Source organism: Leptonychotes weddellii, chromosome 15 (genome assembly GCF_054177405.1).
Source record: "Leptonychotes weddellii isolate Sample4059 chromosome 15, ASM5417740v2, whole genome shotgun sequence".
NCBI classification, from domain to species: domain Eukaryota; kingdom Metazoa; phylum Chordata; class Mammalia; order Carnivora; family Phocidae; genus Leptonychotes; species Leptonychotes weddellii.
The window spans coordinates 36,496,867-36,508,011 of record NC_138383.1 but is presented as its reverse complement, the minus strand read 5'-3'; the positions used below and the strand labels follow the sequence as shown (position 1 = coordinate 36,508,011).

The following is an 11,145-nucleotide window of genomic DNA, read 5'->3' as shown; positions in this document are numbered from 1 at the left end:
AACTACCATGTCACACCTAACCAAGTTACAAATAATTCCTTAATATCACCTAATTTCTTTTTTTTTTTTTTAAGATTTTATTTATTTGACAGAGAGAGACACAGCGAGAGAGGGAACACAAGCAGGGGGAGTGGGAGAGGGAGAAGCAGGCTTCCCGCTGAGCAGGGAGCCCGATGCGGGGCTCGATCCCAGGACCCTGGGATCATGACCTGAGCTGAAGGCAGACGCTTAACGACTGAGCCACCCAGCCACCCCCCCAATAAATTTTAGGTTCAACTTCTCAATTTCGGGGGAGGAGGGCGAAAAAATCCCTTTGGGATTGCCTTACAGGTATAGATTAACTTGGGGAGAATTGACATCCTTAGAATATTTAGTCTTTCCATCTAAGAACCTTGTATACTTTTCCCATTTCATTCAGATCTTATTTTATGTCCTTCAGTGAAGTCCTCGGTGTTTTTCTTATAGTTTTATACATTTCTTCCTGGGTATTTTATGTTCTTTATTATTATGGTGATTGGGATTTTAAAAAACACTTGCTTTTCAAATTGGATATCGTTGGCACTTATCAGAAAGCTACTAATTCTTGCGTATATCTAGTCATTGTACTGAATTGTTACTAGTTCTAATAGTTTTCCAGTTGGTTCTCTTTGATTTTCTTGGAAAATAATTATGCTATTTCAAAAAGTGGCCGTCTTGTTTCTTTCTTTCAAATATTCATGTTTCATGTCTCTTTCTTCCCTTATTACATTGGTCAGGAACTTCAGAAAGAACAATGCTGAATAACAGAGGAGATAGCAGGCATCCTCAATTTATTATTATTTTAATTTTTTAAAAGATTTTATTTATTTATTTATTTATTTATCTGGGGGAGAGAGAGAGCACGAGCAGGGGGAGGAGCAGAGGGAGAGGGACAAGCTGACTCCCCGCTAAGTGTGGAGCCTGATGCAGGGCTCGATCCCACGACCCTGCCTGAGCGGAAATCAAGAGTCAGGTGCTTAACTGAGCCACCCAGGTGCCCCTTATTACTAATTTTAACCGAACTGCATTTAGTGTTTTGTCATTAAGTGTGCATCTTATCTTTATCAAGAACATTCATTGAATTTAATTATTTTGAGGCACGTATTGAAGTGGTCATATGGTTTTTCTCCTTTCACCTATTAATAGAATGAATATTGTAATAGATTTCCCTTTGGGAGGGTACTTCAGGTTGATGGTAGGGTGTACACAGGCAGAGGCAAGAGCTAGTTAGGTGGGAGAGGTGGGGTGTTGTGTATTTGATATCATCCATGTAGAAATCATTAGAATTGACTACAGCTTCCTGGTCTTTCTTTGCAAACAATATTCTGGCTGTCCTGAGACACCGGACAGTGTGAGGGCTGGGAAGGTGGACAGAGGTCTGTACTTAGTCTTCTTATCTTGCTTCTTCCTTTTCCTCTCAGACAAAATGAAAATCAAATGCCGTTTCCAGAAGGCCTATCGGAGGGCTCTGGAGCGCGAGGAGGAGGCCCTGTCACTGGGCAGTATGCAAGGTACCAGAAGGGGTGATCACGCTAGTTTAACACGAAGCCCTCTTTTTCTCTTCTGATCTCTAAGTGTGTATTTTCCATACCTTGTCTTAACTTCAGAATCTCTCTGGGAAAGCTGGGAATGAGATACCGTGTGTTTCAGCCTGGGCCACCAGGGGCCGAGCCTGGCCACAGTGTCAGCCAGGTGTGAGTGGGAGGTGGAGCCGTGGCTGAGGCCCTCTGTGGGGGCCAGAGGGAAAGGGAATGGTGTTTTTGCTCCTGGTGCACCTTCTGCTCTTGTCCCCAGAGGCAGAAACCGTGTTAGCTGAGCCACAGAAGCAAGCAGAGGGCTCCCTGACTGTATATGTGATCTCTGAAAACTCCTCGCTTCTGCCCCAGGTAGGGTGAGCAGAGGTTGCGGCTTCTCGTCCTGTCCTAGGTCGCCTCTTTCTTGCAGTAGTGCTCCCTATTGCTTGCATTTGTTACAGAAAACTCTTTAACGAATAGTTTTTTTAAAGAATGCAAATAGGAAAAAAAATAGAATGCAGATAGGGATTTTTGTTCATTGACTCTGGGTCTTTCTTTCTTTCTTTTTTTTTTTTTTTAAAGATTCTTCTTTATTTATTTGACAGAGAGGGAACACAAGCAGCTGGAGTGGGAGAGGGAGAAGCAGGCTTCCCGTTGAGTGGGGAGCCTGACCTAGAGCTCGATCCCAGGACCCTGGGATCATGACCTGAGCTGAAGGCAGACACTTAATGACTATGCCACCCAGGCATCCCAACTCTGGGTCTTTCTAAAGCCAGGAGTTATATTCAGTTCAAGCTCTGATGACCATTTAAAGTGGAAAAAAAATCAGGATGAAAAAAAAAGCTGGTTTGAATGGGTTGTGGTGGTAATATGGGCCGACACATTGACCTTTTCACTTGATGAGCAAGAGGCTCAGTGGGAGCTATGCCACGTACCATTTTCTTTTACAGTTTATGATGAAATATGTAATTCTTATAAAAAGATGAAAGAAAATTTTAATGAACATCCATGTACCCAACCCCAGCTCGCATATTGCAGTTTAGCAATATAGCTGAACCCTGTGCATCTCCATGGTTCTACCCTGCTCCCTTTTGGCCCAGGGTGACCATATTTTGTGTGTGTCATTTTCTTACTTTTCTTTCAAGTTTTATCACCTGTGTTGTATCTTAATAACATATTCAATTTTATAAACTTTTGAACTTTATATTAATACAGCACATGTTCTTCTGCAACTTGCGTTTCGTCCCACATTTATGTTAGAGAATCATCCATGATAATCAATGTGCAGTTAAGTCTAATATGTTCATTCTTTTTTAAAGATTTTTTATTTATTTATTTGACAGGGAAACAGCGAGAGAGGGAACACAAGCAGGGGGAGTGGGAGAGGGAGAAGCAGGCTTCCCGCAGAGCAGGGAGCCCGATGTGGGGCTCGATCCCAGGACCCTGGGATCATGACCTGATGTTTCATTATAGAGACATATCACAGTTTATCCGTCCTGTTGCTGATGGGCAGTTGAATTGTCTCCGGTTTTGACTCTTAGAAATAATGCTACTGTGAGCATTCCTGGCTTGCCTCTTCGCCATGTGCTGTCTACTTATATCAAACTTTCCAGGTGTTTGTTTATTCTTCTGTCCTTGTTCAGCATAGCATCTCCTAGTTTCCAGCCCATGAAGCTTTAGATAATGCCTGGGACTTATGTCTGCTGGGAAGGCAAAGGGAACAGAAATGAATGAAAGCATTCATGACACCAATTGGTCAGAGGTGCTTAGATAGGGGTTCACTATGAATCTAAGGGGAGGGGTAGGCCTCTTGGTCAGTGGCAAAAAGTCAGATTCTCTGAGACCGGAGCCAGCACGTTCTTCTGTTTTCTTCCCTGAGCCCTGGGCATTCTGTCTCTTGCTGGTCTCTCACAGGACATGATGAGCTACATCGGGCCTGAGAGGACAGCAGTCGTGAGAGGGATCACACACCGAGAGGCCTTTAACATCATCGGCCGCCGTGTAATCCAAGTAGCGCAGGCCATGTCTTTGACCGAGGCCGTGCTCGCTGCGGCCCTGGCTGACCACCTTCCAGAGGACAAGTGGAGCTCTGATAAGAGGCGGCCTCTCAAGTCCAGCTTGGGTAGGGTGACAGGGCTTTGCCGTGAGAAGGGACAGGGAAATGAATGATGTGGAGGCGATGGGGCAGGAGGGGAATCTGTGTGCGGACTCTTTACTCCTTTCTTCTGTGGTTTCACCTTTTTAGTTAAAGCCCTCAGTGCTCCTCATCCCAGTTTTATCCTCCCTTGGGTTCCATGATGGCCATTAGCCCCATTCCAGAGGCGAGACAAGTTCAGCTCAGCCAGGCTTCTCTGACTCCTGTTTCCCTAGGCTATGAGATCACCTTCAGTTTACTCAACCCGGACCCCAAGTCCCACGACGTCCACTGGGACATCGAAGGGGCCGTCCGGCGCTATGTGCAGCCCTTCCTGAGTGCCCTCAGTGCTGCGGGCAACTTCTCTGTGGACTCTCAGGTGAGACTGGCAGCAAGCCGAGGAGTCCCTTCCCAGGCCGCACCGTCCTTTCCAGAGTCCATGCGTATTTATTGTTTTCAAGTGGAGTCTGTTCTTCCAGCTCTTAGAGCTTGCTGATCTGCTGGGAATTGCCTGTGCGTTGATATGACTCTAGTGTCTGCTTTTCCTCCACGGTGTCCAGCTCAGGGGCTTTTGTCAAGGTTTGTTAAAAAACGACCTTCCTTATGACCCTGTCGAACTGGATTCACCCAGTCGTGCCATCCTTAAGGAATTTATTTTAAAAATAAAACTTCCTGAAATATGTTCATGTAGTAGAAGATGGAAAGAATGTAGCTTCCTATGTGTGAAGAATGTATCACACAGTGTCCTTTTAGGGAAAATGTGGGAGAGGTTTTTATCAGGTCTTGCTAGTGGGAGTACTTCTGAGTAACTGACTTGAATTGATCTTGTGGACACTGAATTATGCTATTCTTGTTTCCCTCTTTGTTTAGGCTCTTAGAAAGCCTGGTAAAAAATGTGATTTCAAAGCATATATTTAGTGTATTAACTTTACCCTTGGCTTTGTTATTTTTTTTCCCTACACCTATTTTCTCTCAGCTCTGATTTTGTTTCTTTATATTTTGTCCTGTCCTAACTGTATCTTTTTAAGGCACTTCAAATCCTTTTTGGGACAAAGTAGAGCATGAATCAATACACAAAATAATGTCCTCCTTCTTTGCTTTACAGATTCTTTACTATGCAGTGTTGGGGGTAAACCCACGCTTTGACCCAGCTTCTTCCAGCTACTACTTGGCCGCACACAGCCTCCCTCATGTCATCAACCCAGTGGAGTCCCGGCTGGGTGAGCTGAGGATGAGGGTCTATCTGCCAGGCTGGGGAGGGACCCTCAAGGCTCAGTGTGGGGTTGGAGGCTGGTAGTATATAGTTATGGTTCCCAGGTTGGGTGGTCTGAGGGCGTCAGGGAAGTGCTGGGCATTTAGGCTCTTTTTTCATGAGATTCTGTTGACATGTCTAATTTCACAGTATCATATCCAAAAACATTTATTAAAATGACTCCCAGTGCTTTTTGTAAAGAAACAGATAGGCTGCATCTCCCTCCGTGCAAGCCATCCAGGAAAGATATGGTCACGCATGTAGGAAAGATAACAGCAAAAGTACACGAAGGCAGAATTTGGATGGACAGTTCTGCTGATCAAGGTTTGAAGCTGGAATTCCAGTCTTTCATTTTGAGGGTGGTACCTACAAAGAATAAGATGACCACAAGCTATAATACAGGCAAACCAAAGTTAGTATATCACTGGTTGTGGGATTTCAGACAGTAAGGCTAGGCCAGTGTGGACCACAATATGAGAGGGACTGCAGGTGATCCCTCCCTCCCTCCCTCTTTCCCTCTCTTCCTTCCTCCCTCCCTCCTTCTTTCCCTCTCTTCCTTCCTCCCTCCCTCTGGCAGTGTGGAGTACAGAGATTCAGAAGGGCTTTCCAGGTAAGGAAAACTCTGAGCTTAGATGTAGAAGAGGCAGAATGGATTGGCATTCAGGAAGCTCGCAGAAGTTTAGTGTAGCTGAATTGTGAGGGAGTGACCGAGTTGCAGCTGGCAAGGCGGGCTGGTGCCAGATCATAAGGACCATGGTAAGTAGCTTGAACTTTTACCTGGTGTGAATGGCTAGCTACTGAAGGATTAAGAGGGAATTGACATGAGGTCTTTTTTATACTTATATATAAAATGGGTTATAATTATATGGGTGTGATGTAGCAATGCCCAAGAGAGTGGTCTTAGACAGTCATGGGGGGCCTGTTAGAGGAGGGGAGATTCCAGGGGCCTTTGGGGGGCTAAGGACTCTACATGTATGTGGCACATCTTGGGAGAATGTTCAGAGGAGGTTCTTGACCACAGAAACCCAGGACTGGAGGATATCCCGGTGATTATCAGCTAGGGAAAATGAGGACCAGAGTGAGTGACCAGAAAGTTAGAGAGGCTGACCTGGAACTGAGATTTAGATCCAGCAGGTTTTGATATTCTGACTTCCCTTCTCTTTGTACCACAGGATCCAGCGCTGCCTCCCTTTACCCTGTGCTCAACTTTCTGCTGTATGTACCTGAGCTTGCCCACTCCCCCCTGTACATTCAGGACAAGGATGGGGCTCCAGTGGCCACCAACGCCTTCCACAGTCCCCGCTGGGGTGGCATTATGGTAATGATCATAAAGCCCCAGCTTTAGGGACAGACAGACGTTCCTAAGACTGTTCCTTCTGTTGTTCCTCTAGTGTCCTCCATGGCCCAGCCTGTGGGAGGGGCAGCACCAAGGAGGTGCGGGTGCTATGAGCTCGGCCCCTCCTCTGCCGGCCCCACGGCTTCTTATTTCTGTCAGTGTTTTCTATGATACGACCCTTCTACATGTAGCAGTTTGCACTTACTGAGGACTTCTCTGTGTGTACATCTTAGATCTTGGCCCTGTTTATGGGAGTCTTGCAAGGTTGGGAAGTTTGTTTCTCCCGTGAGACTGGGAGTTTCTCATAGGTAGGAACTCTTAAAATGGAATAAAAAATATTTTTTACAGGACTTTTGAGGGGATAATGGAGATAATTTATGAAAAGCTCCTAATAGGTATTCGAAAAAATATTAGCTATACCATCAGGTTTGTAATTTCTAAAGACATTTCTAAAAAGGTCTCCTTTTTCTCTCCCCACCTCCAGAGTGTCTAGGGCAGAGCCGTGAAAGGTCCTGGTGTGGTCCTGAGGCAACCTCATTTCCCCCTGCAGGTCTACAATGTGGACCCCAAAGCCTACAATGCCTCGGAGCTGCCAGTGAGGGTTGAGGTGGACATGGTGCAAGTGATGGAGGTGTTCCTGGCTCAGTTGCGGTGAGGTCCTGGCTGATGCGCCTGGGGGCGTGGTCACTGAGTCTGACCCCAGTCTCCTGAGCGGACTGGAATGAAATCTCACCCGGCAGGGAGACCTCAGCTGTGCCTAGAGCCCCAGGGAAACCAGGAAAGGTTTCTAAGGATCACCTTACCCTTCTCCTAAGAAGGAGTAGTTGCTGACAAAAACTATTTGAAGAAAAGCAGACTCCTGAGTGTCAGGTCTGTGGGGTGTGATTAGGGGTGCTTAAGAAAATAGCTACTAATTCTGAAGCTAACTGGTACATTAGTGGCTGCCTGCTGCCCTGTGTTGAGGATTCTAGGGCTGTGCCTGGGATCATCAGGAAAGAGGATTCTGGTAGATTAGCAATGTCTGCCCTGGGTACAGGATTAGAGAGGCACAGCACAGGTGCTTAGTAGAAGTGGTGCTGGATCGGGGCGCCGGATGGCTCAGTCGGGGAGCGGCTGATTCTTGGTTGTGGCTCAGGTCATGATCTCCGGGTCATGGGATCGAGCCCCGCATTGGGCTCCATGCTCAGTGCAGAGTCTACTTGTCTCCCTCTGCTCCTCCCCTGTTTGCTCACACGCGCGCGCGCGCGCTCGCTCGCTCTCTCTTAAATAGATAAATAAAATCTTGAAAAAACCAAAAAAAGAAGTGGTCCTGGATCATCCCTTAACTAAAGGCTCAGTGGTCCCATTTGTCCAAAGAGAGCGTAGGCAGGGTGAGGGGATTAAACTAGGTTGGTATTACCAGAAATTTTTAGCCATGGGACCTTTTTTCAAACAAGATCTTGGAAATCCAAACCAGAAACAGATAAAAGCAAAAACACTGGTTAAAATGGGGCCTGAGGCTCTGTTTTGCTTAGTGTTGCCACTCATTCCCCACCCTGACAAGACCCTGAGGCACTTCCCTGTGACTTTGGTGATTCTGGGTAAGATTGAAAATCTTAGTCATTATTCTAGGAATATTAGCCATTTTCTACTCTCAGCCTTCCTTACTTCACTCTTCCACAGGCTGCTCTTTGGGATTGCTCAGCCCCAGATGCCTCTGAAATGCCTGTTTTCAGGGTCCAAGAGTGAAGGGCTAACGACCTGGGAGCTCGACCGGCTGCTCTGGGCTCGGTCAGTGGAGAATGTGGCCACAGCCACCACCACTCTCACTTCCCTGGCCCAGCTTCTGGGCAAGATCAGCAACATTGTCATCAAGGACGATGTGGCATCTGAGGTGAGTGAGCAGGGGATGGTGTGACCAGAGTGGCCAGCAAGGGCCGGGGTGTGGTGAAACCAGAGAGCCAGTTGAGGCCCAGGGTGTGTGTGGGCATGCCATCCTTGAGTGCCCCAGGCTTCCTCTAGGGGGCAGTGCCAGGTCCCCAGCCCGATGCCAGGTGGGGTGTGAAGTTTTAAGCAGGCACACACATTAAAAAAAATACACCGTAGCCCTTTTACACTGGCCTCCATATCGTGGGCAAACTCCAGGCAACGTGCCTGGTAGATGGAAGACACAGTAAGACCCATCCCCCCTCCCACCCCAGCACCTCCCTGGTGCCTGGTACTTACTGGTAACCCCCTGCCCCCTTCCTAGGTGTACAGGGCTGTAGCTGCAGTCCAGAAGGCAGCAGAGGAGTTGGCCTCTGGGCACCTGGCCTCTGCCTTCATTGCCAGCCAGGAAGCTGTGACATCCTCGGAGCGTGCCTTTTTTGATCCCTCGCTCCTCCACCTCCTCTATTTCCCTGATGACCAGAAGTTTGCCATCTATATCCCACTCTTCCTGCCTATGGCTGTACCCATCCTCCTGTCCCTGGTCAAGATCTTCTTGGAAACCCGCAAGTCCTGGAAAAAGCCTCAGAAGACAGACTGAGCAGGACAGCATCTCAGCAGGAAGCCTTCCTTTCTGGCCAGAATGGGAGCTGTTAGATTGAGAGGCACAGAAATGGGGCCTGCCGTGAAGGACTTAGCTCCAGTAACCAAAGTACAACACTCCAAGCAGGGTTCCTCTTTCTTTCCCTTCCCATTCCTCTAGCTCAGGTTCCCCCCACAACCTTTGTGCCCTCCCTCTTCCCCTTCCTCCAGAAGATAGTCATTTGGGTCTCCTTATCTGGCTTAAACTTGAAGGCCCTTTCCTTTCTCCCTCGGGGCAGGGGCAGTTTGTTGTGCTTCCGTCCTGTTCCTCGCAGTCCTCTTGAACTCAGAGGGAGCATTAGGGGAAAGCCCTGGGTTGGATTCTAGCCCCCTCCCCTCCACACTTCTCTCTGATCCCTCAGGGAGAGCCCTAGCACTGCTCTCATGGAAGGGGCCAGGTCACCTCTGGGGCCTTCTCCTCTCCTCCCCTCCCTCCTGGCTGGCTGTGCCTGTTGGGTATAGCCTGATGCTTTGCGTGTGGCCGAGTTTCCCTTCACCCTTTTATAGAGGTAGTGTGGTGCAGTGGGGAAGGGTCCAGACTTTGGGATCACGCATGCCTGAATTCAGACCCTTGTTTCTGTACCTTCTGCACTTCTCGTCTGGGGAGCATTGAATAAGCCACTTAATCTCCCTAGCCTCAGTTTTTCATTTGTTCAAACAGCACTAATGATACCTCCCTTACAAGGTGGTTATGAGGATTAAATGTGATAAGCATATGAAAGTGTCTGGCATATTTTAGGCTTTCAATAAACATTGGTTGAATGTGAATTGGAATGATATGAAGTATGAGCATACCTTTCATTCTTCATTTGTGTCCAAGTAATGGTTTCCTGCTATCTGTCCTGGGCTCACAGGCCCAGCTTGCTTAGACCTGGCCATGTGCCCTACAGAGAGGCCCCGCTTCCCTGCCCTGGAGGGCCCTGTGGTGGTGAGACGCCTAGGCTGTTGTCCCTCAGCATGTCCAGGGACATGCTGTTAGCATCTACTTCTGCCTTTTTCGCAGGGGGTCTGGGAGAGAATAGCTTGTACCAGTGTAAGCCTTTAAATACAAACTCATTCATAAATAAAAAATATATTAAGCATGGGCTGCAACAGGCACTGTGCTAACTGCCAGGTATTACAGAGAACAAAGACAGGATCTCTGCTTCCATGGAAGTGATCTTTTAGGGGGGAGAGTCAGTGAACAAAAACTAATTTCAGATAATGCATTAGAAGGGAAAAACAGGCTGATCAGATGGTGACGGGGGCTAGTACTTTAGATTGAGTGTGAGGGGGCGTGGCCTTTGAGCAGATGACATTTGAACTAAGACCAGAAGAGGAAGCCATTTCGGGGAAGAGCATCCCAGGCAAAGATCCTGAGGCGGGAACTCGCTTAAGGGGCAGACGGAAGGACAGAGTGGCGGGAGCGCAGCGAGTAAGGAGTCAAGGTAGACGGGACTCCTTAAAGTACCCAGCGAAAAAAATGAATGAAGCCCAAGGCGAGGCCCCACCCAGCCCCAGGGGAGTGGACCCAGGTTGGCGCGCCAGCAGCCTTTCGGCTGGGGTGGGCGGGGCCCGTGGCTGACCCACCCCTGGGGGCGGGGCGGTACCTGGGGCCCCGGCCGGGGGCGGGGCTGCAGACGCTCCCCCTTCTCTCGGCTCCAGCCGGCGCAGGCAGCCGCCGCGGCAGCAGGCGAGCGGCGGCCCGGCGAGGCCATGAAGGTGAAGAAGGGCGGCGGCGGGGCTGGGACGGGGGCGGAGCCCGCTCCAGGGGCCTCCGGCCCGAGCGTGGAGCCCAAGCCCGAGCTGCAGCTGCAGGCGGAATCCGAGTCCGGGTCCGAGTCGGAGCCGGAGGCTGGCCTGGGGCCCAGGCCAGGGCCGCTGCAGAGGAAGCAGCCGATCGGGCCAGAGGACGTGCTGGGGCTGCAGCGGATCACGGGCGGTGAGCACCGGCGAGGCAGCGCCGCCCGCGGCGGGAGGGCGGGAGGGAGAGAGCGCGGGAGGGGGCCCTCGCGGGGCGCTGAGCCTGGGCCCCCGCCCCCTTTCCCGCCCTACCTCCCCTCCCCCACCCGGGTGCCCCTCGCCTGAGTTCCCTACCCTTCTGCCTCGGAGCCTGAGATCTCCATGTCCCCTCTTCCCTTGATCTCCTTGTGCCCGCCTCTTTTCCCTTTAGACATTTATTTTCACCCTACTTCCTTTCTGAGGAGGCCGTCCCCCTTTCCCGTGGTGGAGGTGGGGCAGCAGCTGCAACTGTGACCCCTTCCCCGTGGAATCTTCAGGGCCCTTTGAGGCTTTTCTCTGCAGTAATGAGGATGGGTGCTGAGTGCAGTCTGTCCTCAGTCCCCACCCTGGAGGCTAGGCGGAG

General features: G+C 49.5%; 2 protein-coding genes across 2 annotated transcripts in view; both read left to right on the top strand.

Annotated features, from left to right (window-relative positions):
• Window positions 1-9,575, top strand: part of PIGS (phosphatidylinositol glycan anchor biosynthesis class S) — a 12,249-nt gene extending 2,674 nt beyond the window's left edge. Inside the window, exons 4-12 of the mRNA XM_006731582.3 lie at window positions 1,440-1,529; window positions 1,813-1,904; window positions 3,447-3,654; window positions 3,903-4,045; window positions 4,772-4,886; window positions 6,091-6,236; window positions 6,805-6,905; window positions 7,917-8,127; window positions 8,485-9,575. Coding sequence (XP_006731645.2) covers window positions 1,440-1,529; window positions 1,813-1,904; window positions 3,447-3,654; window positions 3,903-4,045; window positions 4,772-4,886; window positions 6,091-6,236; window positions 6,805-6,905; window positions 7,917-8,127; window positions 8,485-8,760 — 1,382 coding nt within the window. The 3' untranslated portion in view covers window positions 8,761-9,575. The remainder of the gene's footprint in view (window positions 1-1,439; window positions 1,530-1,812; window positions 1,905-3,446; window positions 3,655-3,902; window positions 4,046-4,771; window positions 4,887-6,090; window positions 6,237-6,804; window positions 6,906-7,916; window positions 8,128-8,484) is intronic.
• Window positions 9,576-10,436: 861 nt separating this feature from the next.
• Window positions 10,437-11,145, top strand: part of UNC119 (unc-119 lipid binding chaperone) — a 5,558-nt gene continuing 4,849 nt past the window's right edge. Inside the window, exon 1 of the mRNA XM_006731581.3 lies at window positions 10,437-10,722. Within this exon, the coding sequence (XP_006731644.1) occupies window positions 10,497-10,722 (226 nt within the window). The 5' untranslated portion in view covers window positions 10,437-10,496. The remainder of the gene's footprint in view (window positions 10,723-11,145) is intronic.